The sequence below is a fragment of the Zingiber officinale genome, chromosome 5B (assembly GCF_018446385.1).
Source record: "Zingiber officinale cultivar Zhangliang chromosome 5B, Zo_v1.1, whole genome shotgun sequence".
Classification (NCBI taxonomy): domain Eukaryota; kingdom Viridiplantae; phylum Streptophyta; class Magnoliopsida; order Zingiberales; family Zingiberaceae; genus Zingiber; species Zingiber officinale.
In genome coordinates, this window is record NC_055995.1 from 135,035,176 (window position 1) to 135,057,981 (window position 22,806).

The 22,806-nt window shown below is 36.2% G+C and overlaps 1 protein-coding gene and 1 long non-coding RNA gene across 3 annotated transcripts; one reads left to right on the plus strand and one right to left on the minus strand.

The window, feature by feature from the left end:
- The first annotated feature begins 6,530 nt into the window (after positions 1-6,530).
- LOC121986149 (probable mannitol dehydrogenase) lies at positions 6,531-8,035 on the plus strand. Its single transcript, XM_042539970.1, has 4 exons — positions 6,531-6,680; positions 6,764-6,877; positions 6,964-7,631; positions 7,730-8,035. The coding sequence occupies exons 1-4, from the start codon at positions 6,565-6,567 to the stop codon at positions 7,930-7,932; spliced, it is 1,101 nt and encodes a 366-aa protein (XP_042395904.1). The 5' UTR covers positions 6,531-6,564; the 3' UTR covers positions 7,933-8,035.
- Positions 8,036-10,921: 2,886 nt separating this feature from the next.
- Positions 10,922-17,552, minus strand: LOC121986150. 2 transcript variants are annotated; one of them, XR_006113348.1, is made up of 3 exons: positions 16,820-17,552; positions 14,751-14,917; positions 10,922-11,221 (listed from the first exon to the last, which is right to left on the minus strand). It is a non-coding gene; the product is annotated as an uncharacterized LOC121986150 (long non-coding RNA). The 2 variants fall into 2 exon arrangements; XR_006113347.1 differs by lacking the exon at positions 14,751-14,917.
- Between the last annotated feature and the right edge of the window lie 5,254 nt (positions 17,553-22,806).

A 22,806-nucleotide genomic window follows, 5' to 3' on the forward strand; every position in this document is an offset into this window, starting at 1 on the left:
CTTCCTTCTCGTCCACCGATGTACTCTTCCGCAGCATCTCGTCCCTCGGACTATCGTCCTTCTCGCTAGCTGCGTCTTCCGCTCGACTACCTGTGTTCCTAAGCTCATGCACACTTAGACACAAGGTTAAAACAAACAGGACCTACCTTAACTTGTTGATCACACCAAAACAACCTTGAGGTTCCAACAGTCCGTTTAATTTATATTGTAGATAACATGGTGTGAGGAGACACACAGAAGTTCATGTTACCAATTCCTTATAAATTATAAACAGTTGTTCACAACCAAGATGGAATGGAACAAACCATTGGAGTGGTTGTAGTGTAATTAGGTATTAGTTTATCTTGACTAATAAATTACACTAATATACTATGAGTGTATTGAGCAGGACCATTTGAGGTAGTTTCTTTTTACACTGACTATATAAAAGAACAAAACCTCTGTTATTATGGAAGTGTGTACTCTTAATCATGATATAATAACAAGCACATATATTTAATATTTATTTCTTTAATTTAGGTGTGATTTAGCTCGTTAAATCAATAGGTCCGATAAGTTGGAAAATGATATTATTTATATGGTGTGCTGTTGATTATAGAATGAAACTGTGTCATAGTAATCTAGGTTGATGATGTCCCCTTGAGGAGCTCATAAGGATTGTCATGTAAACCCTATAGGTGGACCTAATCCGACATGACGATAAGGTTGAGTAGTACTACTCTTGGAGCAAGATATTAATTAAGTGAGTTGTCAGTAACTCATTTAATTAGTGGGCATTCAATATCTTAAACACAGGGAGACTAACACACTCATAATAAGAAGGAGCCCATATTATAATATGGGATTGGTGCGGTAGTGCAATAATAGTTTTTTAGTGGTATGAATTATTATTGATGAACTTGAGTTGTGTGTTCGGGGCGAACACGGGAAGCTCAAGTTCATCGAGAGACCAAAACCAATTCCTCCTCTAGGTCCCTATTGTAGCCTCTTATATAAAGTCTTATATCCACCCAAAGCCTAGCTTCTTAAGGCTCAAGATAGGGTTGACCTAGCCTTCCTTAGAGACCAATCAAGGGGCCGGCCAAGCTAGGGCCGACCATACCATGAAGAGAAGGAAGTTTTATTTTGTAAAATATTTTCTTTTATAGAGATCCATAAAAAAGATTTAAAAGGATGATTTAAATATAAAACTTTTCTTTTTTAGATCGGTCATAAAAGGAAGTTTTTATTTTGTTAAAAACTTTCCTTTTATGTTGGTTTTAAAAGAGAGTTTTAAGTTTTAAAATCTTTCCTTTTATAAATTTCTACAAAGAAATAAAAGAGAGGTTTGAAATCTTTCTTTATTTGTAGTTATCTATAATTTGAAAGAAAGATTTTAATTTTTGATAAAACTTTTCTTTTGTAACCATGTTTTATTTTAAATCTTATCTTTTATATATATCCATAAAAGGATTTAAAAGAGAGAGATTTTAATTTATAAAATATTCCTTTTATAACTATCCACAAAAGAGATTTTAAAAGAGACATTTTAATTTTATTTAAAATCTTTCTTTGCTTGGAGAATAAGCATGTGGTCGGTCATGTCAGAGATAAGAAAGGAAGTTTTATTTTTTGTTACAAAACTTTCTTTTTTTGCCAAGACCAAGGAATATAAAAGAAAATGAGGGGTGTCTCACCCTAGAACACATCTTCTATTCCTCTCCTCTCTTCCTTGGTGGTGGTCGGCCCTTTGCTCTTGCTCTTCTCTTCATCGTTGTGGCCGGCGGCATCAAGACTTGAAGGTTGGATTGGTGGCCGGTTTATGCTTGGAGAAGAAGGAGGTATTGTTTCCTAGCATCTCTTGGAGCTTGGTTGGTGACCGAACTTCATCATCTCTTGGAGAAAGTTGGTGGCCGAAACTTGGAAGGAAGAAAAAGGCTTGGGTGAATTCTCGTCTTGGTAGATCGTCGGCCACACGACGTCCGAGATAAGAAGAGGAATATAATAGAAGATCAAGATGTCTATAAGTTACAAGAGGTATAACTAGTTATTAGTTTCCGCATCATAACTAGTTCATCTTTTGTATAGATCTTGAAAAACCAAACACAAGAGGTTATCGGTTTTAATTATCGTTTTTGTTATCGATATTTGTTTCGATTTCATGTTTCGATAATGTGTTTCTATTGAGGTCTCTGTATTTAAACCTAGTTTACTGTGAGAAATTTAAATATCCGATTTCTTCGAAAGACTTTGTCTAAGCGGTGGTGGATGATCTCATACCCAAGAAGGCCTAGTGCCTCGCCACGTTTGACCTAGAAGCCGATCTTTGAAATAGATATTTGATCAACTTTTATAATATGATTTAACTTAAGAAGATCAACGGCGAGAAGGTAGCGTAACTCCAGGCAAGAATTAAGGAGTTGATAACTCAACTGACCAACCTCGGAGAATCGGTAACGAACCGAGACTCTATCCGGTATGCGCTCAACGTCTTCCCAAGAACCCCAGAGTGGGCGTCCTTAGTAGATGTTTACTACATCTCTAAGGACCTTGAGGTAAGTAGTTTAGAAGATTTATTCTCCACATTTGAACTTCACGAGTCTCGAATCGCAGAGCCTAAACAACCGGAGAAGACGAACTTCAATATTGCCCTACAAGCCGAAAAGGACGATCCTGATTCTGAAGCGTCGATCGACGAAACTGAAGCGACTCTTCTGGTAAGAAAATTAAATAAATTTATTAAGACTAACAAATTCAGATCACAGTCGAAAAAGCATCAACGTTAGACGGTTCGATACTACAACTACAACGAGGAAGGATACATCAAGGATAACTACCCCAAATTAAAGAAAAATGACAAGTCTCAGAGACTGATATCCACAAAACGCAAAAGTCTGAAAGCCTCTTGGGATGATTCTTCATCCTCCGAATCAGAAGTCGAAGCCTTCTTAGGTAGCACTGATGGCCAACCATCTCTTTGAACTAACTTAAAACTTATTTTAATCTTAATTTTAATGAATTAAAGGTTTATCTCAATTTAACCTATCTAGATAAAAGACCTTAACAAAATTGTAACTTAATCAAACTTGCAACCATTAACTTTAACTTAATACTAACTTCAACTTAGTTAATCCTAATTTAACTTAATTAATTTAACTTAAAGTGAAGTTAAAATCTAATTAAAACTTAATCTAGCTAGACTTAATCAACTTAAGTTGAAAATGATATTAAACTAAATTAATTTATGATTTATTAAATACAATGACCTATAGTTTTCAAACAATCAGGTAACGAGGAACTTAATTCCAACACTAAGTCCCTCAGATATTTAGGTTGAACTTTCTGTTGCTAACAAGGTAATCAAGAGGTGTTAGGTGAATGAGGAGTGCTAACTAAAGGGGGATAATATTTAAAAAAAAATTACTTGAAAATATATTTTCAAAAATCCACTTATTTAAAATTAGTTATTAAATTTGTTCTCAGACTTGAAAATTATTTACTTAGAAAGGAAATTTAAAAATTCAATTTCTTTACATAAAAGAAAATTACTTTGCCCATTCTCGAAAAAGATTCCTTTAAAAAAGTGTTTTTGAAATTTTTTAAATACTTGAAAAGTTTTGTAAAATTCTCGCTAAGTCTTTGATTTTTTTCTAAATACTTGAAAAATTTTGAAAAGTGTTTTTAAAAAGTATTTTAAAAATTACTTTCCAGGTGTTTTAAAAATAATTACTTTAAAAGCCATTACATTATAAAATCTTTTGAAATTTATGTACTTGAAAGTACTCCTAAAATCTTCTATAAAATTCTTTGCTTGTGTTTAAAAAGAATTTAAAAATTAGTTTGAAAAATTCATTTTAAATATACTTACAAAATGTTTTTGAAAATTATTTGAAAATTTTATCCTTGAATATTGTTTTGAAAATTACTCTTTTGAGAATCACTTATTAAAAGTCGCTTTAAAAGTAGTTTGAAAATATTTTGAAATTATTATAAAAATTATTTTTAAAACGGCTTGGAAATTTAGTTAGAAAATATTGTTTTCAAAATTAATTTTTTGGAAATATGTTCTGAAAAATATCTTAAACATACCTTTGAAAAATATTTTGAGATTCTTCAAAAACGTACTTGCAAATTTTTATTTTACGTGAAAAATATTTTTTTAACATTTTTTAGTTAAACAATTATTTTCTTTGAAAGAGTTAAATTCAATCAAATCCTCCCAAATAATCTTGACTATTCTTAGTATATTTATTTATATATATATTTTTATAAATGTCAAACAGAGAGGTAAAAATTTAAGTAAGAAACTAAGTGAAATATGAAAATCTTAATCCTAAAATAATCAGAATAAACACAAATCTAAATTATTTAATCTCTTAAATCATTTTCATATTACTATTTCTTTTTTATATTTTTCTAACTTTAATGTTCTCATTACATAAAAAAGAGGAGATGCTGGTACAATTGATATCAATGGTCAAACCTAAATTTTGATTAATGACAAATGGATTAAAATTAGGTATGATGTGATCTAATCTTTTTACCAAGTATACTGGATTTGACGGATTAGAAGGATAGGGCCGGCTTAAGACATAGGTTTTTAAGGTCTATGGCTAAGGCCCCTATTATATTGGGGCCCATCAAATTATATATATATATATGAATATTAATTTAAAAAGATATGAATTTGAATATTAAATATTTAAAATTATGGTTAAAATAATGTTTAGTAAAGATTTATTTTCATCAATAATTTTTTACTAGCTAAATTATATTTGATCAATAATTTTTTATTTTTAAAATTTAACTAATAATTTTAATTTTTTATAGAAAATTAAATTTGATAGTTTTTATTTTTTTTACTTATGTTAGTTTTGATTGATCATTTGAAATTTTTAATATTAAAGTTAGATTTGATTAGTAATTTATTTTTCTTTTTTTATTAAAATTTGACTCATAATTTTTAATTTTTTATGATACAAATTTAATTTAATAATCACAATTAAGTTTGTCTAATAAATTAAAAAAACTTATAGGTTGTAGTTAATTGACATTCTTTTATAAAAATATTTTTAAAAGCCAAAAATATATTGAATATTGCACTATTATTTCTCTCTATTTTTTTTTCTTTCTTCTCTTTTATTATCATTTGTATATCATTATTACTGTGTCTTTACTCAACGAGTTATTATGCATACTTTTTTTTAATAAATTAACTAAATATTTTTGACTAAATAAATTTAATTGATAATTTATCGAAATTCAAATTGATAAAAAAAAATAGCTTGATTCATAAAAGTCCTCCCAATATGGGATCCTAGGGAAAAGATCTATTATACGCAGTATCTATATCTACTACTTAAACCTATTACATCAAGATTTTCTTTCATCAAAGTTAAAATTGATTTATATTTTTTTTAAAAATAGTAATTAAAATATATATTAATAGTATTACAATAATTTATTATTCATTATAAAATTAATTACATAAAATATTTTTTATTTTTTATTTTTTATTAATAAAAAATTGAGGTTTGACATAAGATAAAATTATTGCTACATGATTTACTTGGTCACTCCTTCCAATTATATAAATAATCATTAGCAATGTGTAAAATTGTGCTTTTAAATTTTACTTAAAAATTAAATGTTTCTAATAATATTTTTATTATTTTTTAAAATATATATATATATATATATATATATATATATATATATATATATATTAAAGTCTTAATTTTTTTTTCCCCCATCTAGCGTCTCAAGAATGGTTGAGACGGCCCTGCAGGAGGACTTGATACCAGATAGAAATCTAGCTAGGTTTATTGGACCTGATAGCTAGTGTGGAAGTTTAGATGGGTCAAGGAAGTGACCAGATATTTGGTGGGAAGTCCGTCTGGGTCCACGGAACCTGACAGCTAGTTGAAGTCTAGTTGGATTTGTGAACTAGGTGGGGGATCATAGGAGAATCAAGCGATTTTGTATAATAAGTAAGATAAATCATCGAGGAGTGAGGATGAGTCTCAATTAAAGACTTTAAGTGTTGATCCAGTTTAAGTACATTTTGAAAATCTAAATTGAAATCATGACTAAATCTTGAGGTCAGAGAGATATGATCTAATTAACAATCTTATTACTCACGTTCTTATCAATTTCCATATAAATAGATATTTCAAGCATAATTAACATTCGACTCATGAAATAGACTTATACAATTACACTTATGTGAGTATTTATATCCGTATCGATTCATAAAGTATTATTAAGTATAATAATTTGCTTGATTAAAAAAATGATAAAATTAAAAAGTATACCTTTTTTTTTAAAAAAAAAATATTCTCTAAAAAATTTCTTCTTCACTTCATACCCTTTGTTCTTTAAAAATAGTTGGGCTAGTTAGCAGGTGGCTCGGTCTAAAGGCATCACTTTTTGAATTAGGAAATGAAACGTCATCGGTTACGCAACCGATCACAAAACAGTCATTGATTACGTATGTGGCTTCCTATTTAAGCTCCTCAAATGCTTCGCCAATTTAACAGCCACTTCGTCGACCCAACTACTAGTCCGTCTAAGAACCATATATACATGGAGAACGGGAACATCGCCGCCGCATCAACGGAGGAGGTCCGCCGCAGCCCTGCTTTCGGATGGGCCGCCAGAGACACCTCAGGCGTCCTCTCGCCTTTCACATTCTCCCGGAGGTACTGCTAATTGTGCATGCAAATATTCTTCCGAAAGATGATCGGACGATTGCCTGAGAAGTGGTCGTCGAAATGCTTGACAGGAAAAATGGGGAGAACGATGTAACCATCAAGATCTTGTACTGCGGCATCTGCCACTCCGACCTCCACTCCGTCAAGAACGAGTGGCAAAACTCCGTCTACCCGATCGTGCCTGGGTAATTAAGTTAATTATGCATCCAGATCTTGGACTTGCTCTGTTTTCGAAATTATATTGGCGGAATTTAATTTGTTGGCGTTGCAGTCACGAGATCGTCGGCGTTGTCACCGAGGTGGGCGGCAAGGTGGACAGGTTCAAGGTGGGCGACCACGCCGGGGTGGGCTGCATGGTCAACTCCTGCCGCAGCTGCCACGAGTGCGCGGGGCACCACGAGAACCACTGCCCCGGCATGATCTTCACCTACAACTCCACCGACGCCGACGGCACCGTCACCTACGGCGGCTACTCCGACTCCGTCGTGGTGGAGGAGCACTTCGCGGTGCGGTTCCCGGCGGGCATGCCGCTCGACCGCGGCGCGCCGCTGCTCTGCGCCGGCATCACGGTCTACAGTCCCATGAAGCGCTTCGGGTTCGACGTCCCCGGGAAGCACATCGGAGTGGTGGGCCTCGGCGGGCTGGGCCACGTCGCCGTCAAGTTCGGCAAGGCCTTCGGCGCGAAGGTGACGGTGATCAGCACGTCGCCGAGCAAAAGGCAGGAGGCCGTCGAGCGACTGGGCGCCGACGCTTTCCTGGTCAGCAAAGACCCCGATGAGATGAAGGCCGCTTGGGGAACCATGGACGGAATAATCAACACAGTCTCAGGAAATCATGAAGTGACTCCATTGCTGTCTCTTCTCAAAACTTTTGGACAAATGGTCCTGGTCGGTGCACCAGAGAAGCCATTAGAGATCTATGCTTTCCCCTTACTTCTAGGTACGTAATCACACATTTCCCTTTATCTTTCTCCATGTTCATTATTTCTTACTAGCTCTTGTGCTTTGTGCATTGGTGTCTAATTTGATCAAGTTCAGGTGGGAAATCCATCGTAGGGAGTGCAATTGGTGGGATGAAGGAGACTCAGGAGATGATAGATTTTGCGGCAGAGCACAATGTGACTGCGGATATCGAGCTTATCAGCATGGATTATGTGAACAAAGCCATGGAGAGGGTCGCAAAGGCTGATGTCCGCTATCGATTTGTTATCGATATCGGGAACACTTTGAGTGCTGCTTAAGATCTAGTGTGAGGAATTAGTTTATTGTTGCATGCATGAGGGAGCAATTGGAATTATTTATGGGATGCTGCAGGTGAAATTGAAATAAAAGTTCGTTTAATTGCTTCGTGCAAACATGTCCGTTTGATTGTTCTTTACATGATTTATTAATGCCACTTCTTGCGATATTGGCCTTCTAAAAGAATATATGTGATACTCTATAATAAAGAAAGAACACAAAATAATCAAATCAGAGTACGCAATTGATTTAATGTATTTGGCAACTCCAAACTCGTAATCCATGGCCTATAATCCCCTTAGGAATTAAGATCACTCTTGATTCTATCATTTTTCACATACTTAAGGTAGAGAAATCTCTTACAAATTTCTAAGAAAACTTTTTAATGTGATAGAGTAGTGTGGGCGTTAGTTGTTTACATTGCATAGATATATATTTCATTTTTGCAACACCTTACCTTCTATTATATCTTCTCCATAAATGCTATCATGTTATTGATGTGACTTATCCACAATATCTTGTATGAATCTTGAGTTGCTTGTTGCGTTTGAATTAGTCGTTGTAATATTAATTGATTGATCATTGTTGATTAGTCAATCGACTGTCCAATTTAAAAGAAAATATTTTGTTCTTGATCGAACAAACCTCAATTGATTGGGTACCGTATTGAGTCACCAGTTGAGTCCTCAAATACAAATCAAAGGGGCAAAAAACACTTAGGATGATTCTCTCAACCACCAATCAATGAATCTGCAATCATCAATCGATTGGTGACACCATAAAACTCTTAAACACAATCATCAATCAACTGGTGAAACCATAAAACTCTTAAACACTTGGGGTATGATTTTCTCAACCACCAATCAATTGCATCCCAACACAAGTCTTTGATTCCCCTAACTTTGATTAAGTTGTTATTGGTGCAATTATGCCCCCAAAAGCTCCAAATGACTTTGAATTTTGATGCTTAGACAAAGAGTTCAAGTTAGATATTGCCCCATGGGTGTAATATGTATGTTTGAATATAATGGATTTACGGGAACGCACATAGAGCCTAGAGATGCTGCAAAAAGGTGGGTTCTGTCTCCCAGCGGCCCCCTACGCCTGCCCCATGGTATTGTAGGAGGAAGGTAAATCAGGGTGAATGCTGGGTTGGCAAGTTGATGGTTGTTCGAGGCTTTAAGCCAGCAGACGAGGATATTATCCCACATTGCAACTGGCGACACTCGAACCGTCGCTCCATGCTACAAACATACCACCAACTTACCAACTGATCCAGCCCCTGGGGGCCCACATAGAACCTAGAGAGCTCATTGGCTTGGTGTGACCAATGCGACATACTTAGTAGTTCGGAGGTATGAAGTAATTGAAGAACGTGGTGCTGGAGCAGGTCTAGCGGCAATGGCTTAGGGCGAGTAGGTTGACGGCTCAATAACTCAAGGTGAACTTAATTTTATCTCTACTAAATGGGTATGATTTATCAAATTTATACTCAGACCTATTAAAATTTATTGAAGATGGCTCAAATTAATAGAGAGCAAGACTGATAAAAACCTATCACATATATCTCACTAAATTGTATTAGATAATTATCAAACAAACGTATAACAAAAAAAAAGTGAATTTTTAAAATCATTTCTTAAAAAAATTAATTCTCTTACAATACAATTCATAAATCTAAAATTATAAAAATTTCAACTCAATTGTAGTAAAATAATAATTTCGTTCATCCATACATTCTTATAGTCCATCTCTGAATTATGAAAATAAAAATAAATCATAAGTGATCTTATCCAAAAATTATAAAGAATGAAAGCTAGGGACGTAACTGTTACATTGACTAGACGATGGCTAGACGGTGGGTGAAGGCGGCAACGCGATGATGTGACAACGACGATGCTAGACGATGGCTATCGGTGTGGGCGAAGAATTTGAGGATGAATAAAAGTGGATTCTGAAATATTAGAATTTAGATAAATAGAAATAAGAAAAGACTTGTTAACTCTCGTGTGGATTTTTTTCTTTTTTATGGGCACCTTTATAAAAAAAATCCATAATATTTTAAAATTTATCATTACATCTTATAATTTTTTGTCTAATGAATATATTTTATTAGCTTATACTTAATAAATATATATATATTTAAAAAAAAAAAAGGCCTGCTAAGATGGGGCCTTGTATGTCGGCCTCACCTTGACAACCCCTAGGCCGGCTTTGGTTGTCAAATTGATAAATTCTCGATGGGATGAATTCATGGGGTGGATTGATTCGTCATTTTGATGGATTTAAAAAATTCTCAATCCAATTTAAGATGGATTGCATGATTAATAATTCCGTCCAATAAATAAAAAAATAAAGAGGAAAAAAAGGAAACAAATATTACACTAAATTTTGTATTGTCTAGCTAAAAGTGATTATGCTCGTCACAAATGTTCCTTATAGTTCGTCAGATTATATAAAAAGATCGACAATCACTTGTCGGGGGTAAGAGGAGTTTTTTCTCCAAAAATATATGTCTATAAAAAATTAATTTCTCTTTTGTTATAGTAAATTTATCAGTAACGGGCATGGGCATCCCACAGCGATCTAAATTTTGTATGGTTGGAGTTGACTTGCATGACCATGATAAAACAACATTATGAAGATCTTATCGTCTCTATCATGTTGATTTTAGTTGCATGTTCCCTTTACATCGAACTTCCTCAATTGCAACCAATACATTGACACAAAATCAAGAGCACGGAATTCCTATAAAGATTTAATTGTGTTTTTGCATTTCTGTTTGAAAGAAAATGGTTATTTTTCTAGACTTAATAAAGAGCATATTAAGATTTATTATAGTAGGGATAATGTTACGCCCCGGGAAAATCTTTGTCAGAAATTTTTTTAACAATATCTTCCATGTACGAGTGACAATCTGAAATTTGACTACATAGCCCTCAGGACCCCTCACAATCCTTGACCAACACGGTCGGAACATATACAATAATATAAACAAACAATCCATGCAGTTTATAATAAATCAGCCTTCGGTTGACTACACAACAAATCACAACACGCAGTTTATTATAAAACTTACTCCACTACTCGAGGAAAACACAACCCACAATGAAAAACCATCGCAGCGGAAAACAAGGGTAGTAGACCAAAACTCGATATAACATCCACGAGTACAAGATCTACACATCACACGCATGTAGATCATAAAACAAGAAAACAAAGTTTGAAAGTAGAAAACCATATCTACACGAGGTGGGGGACTAGCGACTGGAACCTCCTGACAGTCTCAACCTAAAATAGAAATAAAACAACTGGGTGAGTTCAACAACTCAGCAGGTATCAAGCTGACATGCATAGTAAGATATATCTAACAGTAATAATCATGGAGTACAGTCTCCTGATCAAAAACAGGAAATGTGAAAACTGAACCAGCAAAGAAGTTGTACTCACCAGGACCTCCTATTCGGATATATTGGTCGACAGACCAAATACCTCATGTCTCCTGTATGCATGTCAATTATATGCAACTACCAAAATGCAGCATCCAAAATGCAGCAATCACAAGCAATAAATGCAATCTATGCATATGATGCAAAATATCCTGGTCACCCCTGACGCCAGTCAGCCATCTCACACACGATGATGAGACCGAGTGGGTAGGGTTATGACAACTGTGTACTCTGTCACCTGAGTGACCGAGTGGACATGATGCTGTCGGAGTACACCTATCTGTTGGATCGTGGCGGCCAGCTAGAAGGGGGTTGAATAGCTTGTAAACAAAAAGTACAACCTTTCTCGAACTTTCAACAGAATAACACTTGCATAAAATAATTGAATAAATAAAACAGAAAAGACGAGACACACAAGGATTTACTTGGTTACAACCGGGGAGGTTGTTAATCCAAGGAAAGTATAGCACTAAATACTCCTTCAGGCGGAGAAGCCTCTTACAGTAGTGAAGTGCAAAAACAAAGAAGTTAATATAGAAATAAAGCGTACAAGTGTTGGAAATGAATTGTTTGAGTTGATATTAAGCTTCTGGACCAAGGCTGTATTTATAGTCTTGATCGGGGCGCCTGGAAAGGTTCTGGGCATCCTGGGAGGATAAAACTTTATCCCCGACGCACAGATCGCGGTTTGACCGTGATCTGGATAAAGTCCAACTCCGGGCGCCCGGAATGGATCCGAGAGCCCCGACCACTAAGTCAACCAAGTTGACTTTCTGATCCGGGTCGTCTGCTCCGGTGTTGCTCGCCTCGGTCCGGGTCTTCCGCTCCGGCTCCGCTTGCTTGGGTGATTTCAGCCAACTGAAATAAGGCTTACCCGAACCCAATTTCGGTCTTCTCGAGCAAGCTTCCGCTCCGGCTTCTCATCCCTCGGAATCTTCACGTGCTTCCTTCTCGTTCGCCAGTGTACTCATCCGTAGTTTTCGTCCCTAGGTCGCACCCCTTGTCGACCTTCTCGCTAGCTGCGTCTCTTGCTCCTCGAGAAGTCTTCTGCTCCGGCTTCTCGCCCCTCGGAACCACCGCACGCTTCCTTCTCGTCCGCCGGTGTACTCTTCCGCAGCGCCTCGTACCTCAGACGCACCGAGCCCGGCGACTCCCTCCCGTGCCGTCCTTCTCGCTAGCTGCGTCTTTTGCTCGACTCCCTGTACTCCTAAGCTCCTACACGCTTAGACACAAGGTTAAAAACACGGCAAGACCTAACTTAACTTATTGATCACACCAAAACAACCTTAGGGTTCCAACAATCTCCCCCTTTCTGATGTGAGCAAGCTAAGTTAAGCTAGGGCAAATAGACATAAAGATAAACTAACTAATTTTGCAATTAAGTGTAAAAAGATAGAATTTTAATTTTGGTCTACCTTCCCCTAGACTTATACTTTTCCTTCTCCCCCTTTGATCACATAAAAAAATAGGATTCAAAGAAAAACTCTAAGGGAAAAAATTTGAAATTTTGAACAATTTTATAATAATTTTCAACGAAAAAAATGTTCTAAGTAAAACTTTAAGAAAGAAAAATTTCTAAGTAAAAACTTTAAGTAAGAGAATTTTTTAAGTAAAGCTTTAAGTAAGAAAAAAAATTCTAACTTAGGAAATTTTGCAAAAAATATTTTAAAAAATTTTTCTAAGTAAAAATTTAAGCAGAAATTTTTAATTTGAGAAGAACTTTTTTAACTTAAGCATTTTTTTAAAAAAAAAATCTAAGAAAAATATTTTTGAAAATTTTCAAAAAAATATTTAAAAGACTTTTTAAAGCATTATTAAATTTCAACCTTATAATGCTTTATTAGAAAGTTAATTAAACATTGTTTTCAATATTTTGCCTTCCAGGTCGTGGCGAGGCACTAGGCCTTATTGGTTATTAGAGCAACAACCACTTCCTTAAACAAAGCCTCATAAAGAAACTCACTATTTAATTTTCTCGCAGAAAGCACTAAATCTGATTAAAATTTAGATTAAGCAAGACTTACGAACCCAATATAGGTTCCAGCCAACTGGATTAACTAAGAATTTCTTAGGGACATATTTCTTTGAAATATTACTAATTTGTCCCTTGTGATATCTAAAATACTAATTTAGATTATTAAAATTTCTAACATTTGTATTAGATGAGCATGCACGGGTTTTCAAGTTATTTACTTGTACTTTTAAATTATCATTTTCTAATTTAATTATGTTGAATTCTTCTATTGGGCAAGATTTAGCTAATATTATTTTTAAATTCTTAATTTCTTTTTCTAATTTACAACAATCCTTTGTTATCAATTTAACGAACTTAAATAATTTGTCCGGAGGAAGAGATCATATCTAACTTACGTTGTCGATCTCGTTGTCTGTGTCTCCCCCTGAACTCTGCTATCTTCCGGTGTAGCTCCCCCTTTATTGATACTCTCGATGCTCATCTCGGAAGAACTTGAATCGCAGTTGTCGTCTTGATGACTTGCCATTAATGCAAGTCCGGAGAAAGCCTCGACTTCTGATTCGGATGACGTATTGTCCCACATCGCTTTTAAGACTTTGCGCTTTTGGATAGACGTCTTACCTTTGTCCTTTTCCTTGTACCTTAGCTTGGGGCAGTTGTCCTTGACGTGCCCTTCTTCGTTGTAGTGGTAGCAGCGGATCGTCCTTTTCTTTCTACCCTGCGGATGGTTAGTTTTTCTAGAATTACATAACTTCTTAAATCGCATTACCATCATTACCATTTCCTCATCGGCGAGAGAAGACTCTGACTCAGGTTTGTCTCTCGATGTTTTGAGGGCGATGTTTTGCTTGGGCTCTTTCGTACCTACACATCTTGATTCATGCACTTCAAATGTGGAAAAGAATTCTCCTAATGTAATTTTTTCTAAATCTTTCGAAATATAAATGACATCTACTAGTGATGCTCATTTTGTATTTCTAGGAAAGGAATTGAGTGTGTACCTTAGCGAATCTTAGTTACTTACATTTTCTCCTAGATTCGAGAGTCCGGTGATGATTTCCTTAATTCTCGAGTGCAGATGCACAACTGTCTCGTCTTCCCCAAGTCATAGGCTGGTGAGTTGGTTACGGAGTAAATCCCATTTTGCGAGCTTGGCTTCGGACGTTCCTTCGTGCAACTCAAGGAACTTCTCCCAAAGTCCCTTCGCGAAGTTGTAATTGCCGATTCGGTTGACTTCTTGTGGCGGAAGAATGCTTAGCAGATGGTACTCTGCTTTGCCGTTTGTCACATAGTCGGTCTGCTCCTTTTTCATCCAGTGGTATTTCTCCTTACCTTCCGGTGTTGTAAAACTGAATTTGATAATTAACATTAAATCGAAATCGGTTTTAAAAAATACCTGCATTCGCTTTTTCCATGTAGTGGAATCCCCTTCGAACTTCGGCGGGTATATGCTCTGTCCAGCCATCATCTTCGCTTCGATCGGCGGTTAGTCCTCTTGAAGCAACTTGGCTCTGATACCACTTGTTGGATCGTAGAGGCCGGCTAGAAGGGAGGTTGAATAACCTGTAAACAAAAAGCGCAACCTTTCTTGAACTTTCAACAGAATAACACTTGCATAAATAATTGAACAAATAAAACAAAAAAGATGAGGTACACAAGGATTTACTTGGTTACAACCGAAGAGGTTGTTAATTAAAGGAAAGTGTAGTACTAAATACTCCTTCAGGCGGAGAAGCCTCTTACAGTTGTGAAGCGCAAAAACAAAGAAATTAATCTAGAAATAAAGCATACAAGTGTTGGAAATAAATTTCTTGAGTTGATATTAAGTTTCTGGACCAAGGCTGTATTTATAGCCTTGGTCGGGACGCCTGGAAGAGTTCCGGGCGCCTTGGGGGGATAAAACTTTATCCCCAATGTACGGATCACTGTTTGACCGGGATCTAGATAAAGTCCAACTCCGGGCGCTTGGAATGGTTCCGAGCGCCCGGACGGTCCGAGGGCCCGGAATGGATCCGGGCGCCCGGACCAGTAAGTCAACTAAGTTGACTTTCTGGTCCGAGCCCTCTGCTCCAGTGCTGCTCGCCTCGGTCCGAGTCTTTCGCTCCGGCTCTGCTTACTTGGGTGATTTCAGCCAACCGAAATAAGGCTCACCCGAATCCAATTTCGGCCTTCTCGAGCAGGCTTCCGCTCCGGCTTCTCATCCCTTGGAATCGTCGCATGTTTCCTTCTCGTCCGCTAGCGCACTCATCCGTAGTCTTCGTCCCTCTATCGCACCCCATGCCGACCTTCTCACTAGCTGCGCCTCTTGCTCCTCGAGCAGTCTTCCGCTCCGGCTTCTCGTCCCTCGGAACCACCGCACGCTTCCTTCTCGTCTACCGATGTACTCTTCTACAGTGCCTCGTACCTCAGACACACCGAGCCCATCGGCTCCCTCCCGTGTCGTCCTTCTCGCAAGCTGCGTCTTTTGCTCGACTCCCTGTGCTCCTAAACTCCTGCGCACTTAGACACAAGGTTAAAAACACGATAGGACCTAACTTAACTTGTTGATCACACCAAAATAACCTTGGGGTTCCAACACTATCCTCCTACTCCAAATCATAATGGGGGAGCTCAATGCTCTCATCTCCCTGTGTCATAGTCAACAGGAGGGATCCCTGTCCGCTACTATGCTACAATCACACTACCCATGAGCGGACCAGCGGATTCCTGACAGAGTAACCTACTGCAAGACACTCTGCCTGATATACCATTAACCCATGAGTGGTTGTGTGTGTAGATCTATGTAACTAGCGATGTGCTCAACAATAATAGAGCCGACAATCGCTCATCATGCAATCATGCAAAATGGTGCATGACACTAAGCATGTAATCCTAGAAATACCAATCTCCTCATAATGTGTACCAAAAGGAAAATCAAGTCCATATCAATGATCTAGGTACACATGTCAAGTAATAAACCTAGATACACATGTCAAGTAATAAATTAGGTTCACATGCCAAGTAGTAAACTAGGTACACATGTCAAGTAAATCTAGTAGCTAGACCTGTATCCGGAAATGCATTATATGTCACTACATAAGTACACAATGCAAGAATCAAGATGACATAAGCATAAATGCATAACAGATAACAATATGGTAAACTACGATATCAAGTAGTGACATACCAAGCAGATATAAGCATAACTATTACTACTAGTTATAACTCACTAAGCATATCAGAATGATAATATCAAAAAGATAAATCAAAGGTACCCACCTCAAAAATGGAGATCGTATCAGATATATCTCACATCGTAACTCAAGGTCATGTAACAACATGTATATAATTAATCCACTCTAATTAGGATTTACTATAAGCATAATCAATCACAATAAACTTAAATCAACCACCCAACATTAACATCTAGGTTGATTGTTAAATCTAATCTCATACTTAATGTAATAAATCCATAGCACAACTTACCCAATTCTGAAGCCTTAGCCGGTGATCCATAGCCGGAGATAACTTGCTGCTAGAACAAAGTGGTTGGTCCTAGGAGAAGTTGCTGCCAGCAAAACCATGGACGGAGCCACCTAAGCTTGTGCCGGCAGCTTTCTCTCTGCCGGAGACCTAATAGAAAGCGGTTGTTGATATATAGGTGAAGAACAAACTGGCGATAGATGGCACGGCGAGGATAGCACTGCATAGAGGGTAATGCGATCGGAAGAGGGCAGTGGATCCAAGCTAGGGCACGCCTCAGCGAGGAACCGGGGATGAAGATGTGGGACCGACTACTATCTCCATGGTTGGCGGCAAACCATCGGTGGCGGCGGAGATGGAAGCTAGGGCACGCGGGATGAGTGGCCGATCGGTGGAGATAGAGGAGGAGAGGGTCGACGTCTAGTGATCGGGAGAACTAGGGCTCTTGTAAGCCTTGAGTGTCCACTTAAAGGAGGAAGACGGTGGCCGGAGAGGGTGGCGACAGTGGTGTCGGTGTTGAGCGATGTGTAGGGGGAGTGTGGCGGATGAGAGGAAGAAAATCGGGAGAAATGGTAGGGGTCGGCGCTATTTGGAGAAGAGGAAGGGAGGTGTCGGGTTGGGGAAGTCAAGGAGCTCGGGGAAGAGGAAGCGCTCCACGCCGTGAGGGGGAGAGGCGGCGCCAGGTTGGGGAGGAGAGGAAGGAAAGGGTGTTCGACGCAAATGAGGGAGAGGAGATTGGGAGGAAGGAAATAAAAGGATTAGGGAAATTATAACTTAGGTCCTTTTAATTAAAGCATAAGTTAAATTCCTCAATCAACTCCCAACTTTGGGTATTTCAAATAGGTTTTTTCCCAAGTCTATAAATACATCCCCTCAAAATACATCATACGTGCTCCGAAAAATTTCCAGAAAATTCCTAAAAATTTTCAAAAAGTTCCTCATGGTTATTCGTCCTTTTCGGTATATTACAGGTAAGGGATCAATTTTAGATGAGTACATATTATCGGAGAAAAAAAATTTTTCGGACCCTAATCACTTAGGCGATCGGTAATAAAATGACCTCATTATTTATTTTCTTCTACATAACCTAAGGATAAACGTTGAGAGTTGACTACATTTATTTGGGATAATGCAATCTAGCTAGATTGGAGTATAATAAACCTTTAACGTAATATAATATAATCTTCATTATATTATTATGTTTAGTAATGTAATGTATAATATTTGATTACAAGTTGATTATATTCTTTTGTTTAATATCCAATATTTTTTATAATAAATATAATTTATATTATTATAAAATTATAAAAATATTCTGTGATATCAGTGACCGGCTATGGCCGTCGGCGATGCCCGGAAGTGACGATCTGTGGTGGCCTGCATAGGCCGAAGCATCGTCAGTGACCGATTGATCTCAAAAATAGAGTAGAACTATATTTGACATTAAAATTTTAATTAAACGATAGTTTCATAATGTAATTAGATTAAATGACGTTGACCTTCTAATCAGATTATAAAACTTTATTAACGTGTATAATTTAGATTATATTATATTATAATTTTAAAACGGTACCAAATAAAATAATTAATATTATAATATAATTTTAATTTAACTACTACCCAATGTAATCTTAAGGTCTACATAATAACATTTCACTATGATAAACAGCATATTAAATTTCTTCATCTGATTCAATTAAAAACTCAGGTCAACGAATCTCACATCATCTATGATTCTATGTATAATCTCAATTCCTCTTCTTAAAATTAAATTTTTTTTATTTAATTAGTAATTTTAAATTACTTATATTTAATTAGTTTTTCCTCACAAATTCATGCACTTTATTCTTAAAATCAAAATATCATCATATTTTTCAATTTATTTTAGACATCATTCATAAAAACGTATTTCCCTTTTAATTTAATTTTCACTCATTCAAAAACATATTTTCTATTTAATTGAGTTATCATCCATCAAATAAATATTTTTTATTTTATTTAATCGTCATCTAGATCTGACCACGGTTCATAACCGACGATTTGACGGTTCAAAACCGGCAGTTCAACGATTTCAGGCAGGTCGATCCTTAACCTTAAACGTCCAAAACGATTACCGTTCACGATTCGGAACCTCCCATTCACGGTTCGTCACGGTTCAAGATTATTATGTTAAAAAAATTATAAATTATAAATTATAAATTAAAATTTATTAGAAAAAATGACTTGCAGTTATTTAAGTTGTCTACGTATCCTCTTAGGGGAATCAAAGCCAACTTGTTCTTTTACATTTTCACTCTCATTTCTCGTTCTTGTCGTATTCGTTCCTTCAGTATCAAAATCTTCAACTTTGTCATCTGAAAGTTACATTCCTAGGATTCTTTTCTCCGCTCTGGTCCAATCGTCCAGTAATGTTTGGGCTTCCAATGAGTCGGGAGACAAAGTTGATCGTCGTTCATCTACTATTTTGCCGCCGGCACTGAACGTCTGCTCCACAGTAACAATTGACACTGGACAAGCTAAAATTTCTTTGGCGATCACGGAGAGGACGACAAAGCTTTGAGCATTCTGTGATCACCACTTTAAGATATCGAAATTTTCGCTATCTACTTCATTAAAATCAAAAGAAGTTGTAAAATAATTCTCAAGTTCTTGTATGGAACTTTAGGATCCTCGTGGACGTTTTCTCCGTTCTTTTAATAAAAATTATGTTTTTGTAAGTTTTAAATTACTATAGTTTGTTTGTGTTCCATATTTTACATAATATTGATTATAAATGTGATATAAATAAATTCTAACATTAATATAAAGTTAACATTTATTATAAAACTTCTAATTTAAATCTAGGATCTAAAGCAAATGTAATAAATAAATTTCAAGAATAAAATAAAAATATTTTTCCCATTTAGTTTTCATAGCTAAGATGCAAGGCGATACAGATTCATTATTAATATGTATGTTTAAAACTAATACTATATTAGAAAAAATTTCTAAAACTAATTGAGCAGTGGGATAAAAAACACTGGAAAGTTGTTCAGTTGCATCATTAAATACTTTTAAATTTGCACAAATACTAGTACAAATATTCCATTATTGTGAAAATAAATATATATTAGTATTAGTATTTTGTGCAAAAAATGAACATAATAATTCTTTATATTGAAATGAATCTTGTAATAATTGGTATGTTAAATTCCAACGTGTTGGTGGAAATTCATTCCATTAGTTTTACAAAACATACTCCATTGTTTCATTATAAATGGATGAGATCATAAATAAGAAATTACAATTCTAATTGGTTTAATATAACTTTCTAAAATTTTTAAACTATCTTGAACACATAAATTTAAAACATGGCATACATAACGAATATGAAAAAATAAACCGCCAATAATAAGTTGACAAATAAATTTTAGAACATCTATACAAGCGGTATTGGAACTAACATTATCTAATGATATTGAAAATGTTTTATGAGTTAAGTCATATTCTTCTAAAATTAAACATAATAATTATGCGATGTTATAACCATTATGTGATTCATCAAAAACTCTATAAGCTAACAATCTTTTTTGGAGGTTCTAAAAGTTATCGATCCAATGGCAAGTAACAACCATATACGAATGTATTTGCCAATGATCACTCCAAATATCGGAACATAAAGAAACTTTATTATCTAATTTACTAAATTCATCAATTATTTTTTTTCCCTTGTTTTACTAATTTTTAATTGTATGAGTAAGTGTAATTCTAAGAACACGTTTAACACATAGACTAAGAGATTCTTCCAAAAAATCTTCAAATATGCATTTAGATCCAAAACTAAAAGAAAGATGTTCTACGAAAATAAATTTAACAAATGATTCTCTTAATTTATTATCTGAATATAAAAATAAACCGGAATCGGTACTACCACTAGTTGAAGAAAATCTTGATAATTGTGTTTGAAAACGATCGAGTCCAAATTACGTCAGGTGCTCGTTTCTACATGTCGTTTCAACGAAGGCAGATCCTCTGGATCACTTTTTGTGATCCAGGAGATGATCCCTTGGCATAGATTGGTGAAATGAATAGTCCCCATTCATAAAATAGGTGGGGATCATTCATCTCCACCAATCCACATCAAGGGACTATCCCCTGGACCACAAAAAGCTGTCTAGAGGATCCGGGCTGCGTTTCAACGACTCATTGATGTCGCCGGCTTGGAATTTGTAGGAACATTGCATTGCTTACATTTTGCACGTATTTCTCCTGACGGAAGAGTGATCTTCTTAAAATGTTTAGTGAGAATAGAAGACTTTAGAGGTGGAAGTTCTCGAACCTTATAAGTAATTGCATCAATACTTCCTTGTGTTTCGAGTGTCGGATTCGGAAGATGCTCCATCTCATCATCGGTGGATTGAATGTTGGGGTCTTCCTCCCGCGGATTCATTATTTCCTTTCCCTTCCGAGCTCTAGATGACGCACCTCCGCGGCCTCCTTCCATTGTAATTGAAAATTGGAAACGAAAGCGTGTAAAGAATACGAAATTGAGATTAAGTGTAAAGAAGATGTGTGTGAAAATGATGAAATGAGCTCTCTATTTATAAAGTTTTGATAGTAATGGACACTAAATCATAGTCATTGATCAAAAAATGATCAAAACAAAAACAAAGGTTGAACCGACGGGCTGCCGGTTTTGCACCAACGGAATGGGAACCGACCTGACAACTTGCCAAGTCGGTTCCAATTCGACCCCGACGAACCGGGTCAACGGGCAACCGGCACGTTGACCCAGTTACGAGCCCGATCCGAGTCCAAGTTAGACCCGACCTGGGTCAGGTAAATCGTCGTCCATCAAATATATTTTATTTAGTCATCATCATTAATTTAATTATTATCATTGAAAAAACGAACCTCATTATCTCTCTATATTTGGTGAACCTCATTATCACCATTTAATTAATTAATTAATTAATTAATTTGTTTTGGTGAAACTACGAATCCGATGACAATGAAAATCATTTTAACCAATATAATTTGTTTTACCTCCCATATGATTTATCAAATTCATACTAACAGACCTATTAAAACTTATCAGTAATGTATTGAAAGTATTAAAGAATAAGACAGATGCCTTCGTGCAACGTAAGACGTTTAAATAATGATCCAGACGAGACACCTAACTAAGGGTAAGTCAAAGTCAAAAGGAACGGATCCTCCTAAGGCTGGCCAGGTGAATACGGGTCAAGCGGGCTAGTTTCTAGCCGAATAGAGCCAGGCCCAGCAGATCAAGACATGACAGGGCGGATTAGAGCACGGTCGAGCGGACTAGAGGAACTGTCGAGTGAACTGGGGGAATAGCTGAGCAGATAACCCATGACGGAACGGATGTCGTATTGTCGAGCGGGCCATGCACAGCCGGGTGAGGAAGACAAGATGTCGTGTTCTCCCGATCAGATATAATAGGTCAACCGTGTAAAAATCAATAAATAGAGGAAAGAAATAATATAAACTTTTTGATAATCTTATCACTAAAGCCAATAGACTTATTTATCCAGACGAGACACCTTACTACAGATAAGTCAAAGTCAAAGGAACGAATCGTCCTAAGGCTGGCCAGGTGAACGGGCTGAGTGGACTAGTTTCTAGCCGAGTAGAGCGAGGCCCAGTAGACCAGTGCACAACAGGACGGATTAGAGCACGGTCGAGCAGACTAGGAGAATTACCGAGCGAATTAGGGGACAACCGAGTGGATAATCCATGGTCGGGCGGATGTCGTATTGTCAAGTGGGCCATGCACGGCCGGGCGAGGAAGACAAGATGTCGTGTAATGACAATAATGAAAATAATCTTTAATTAATTGATTTCAATCAATTGAGATTTATTATATTTGACACGTAATCAAGATCGACATGAATTAAATAGGAAAAATAATATTTCTAAGTCTATTATATTACTATGTTTATAATTATTATGATTGTATGTCTTATTTAATCTTTTCATTATTGTGT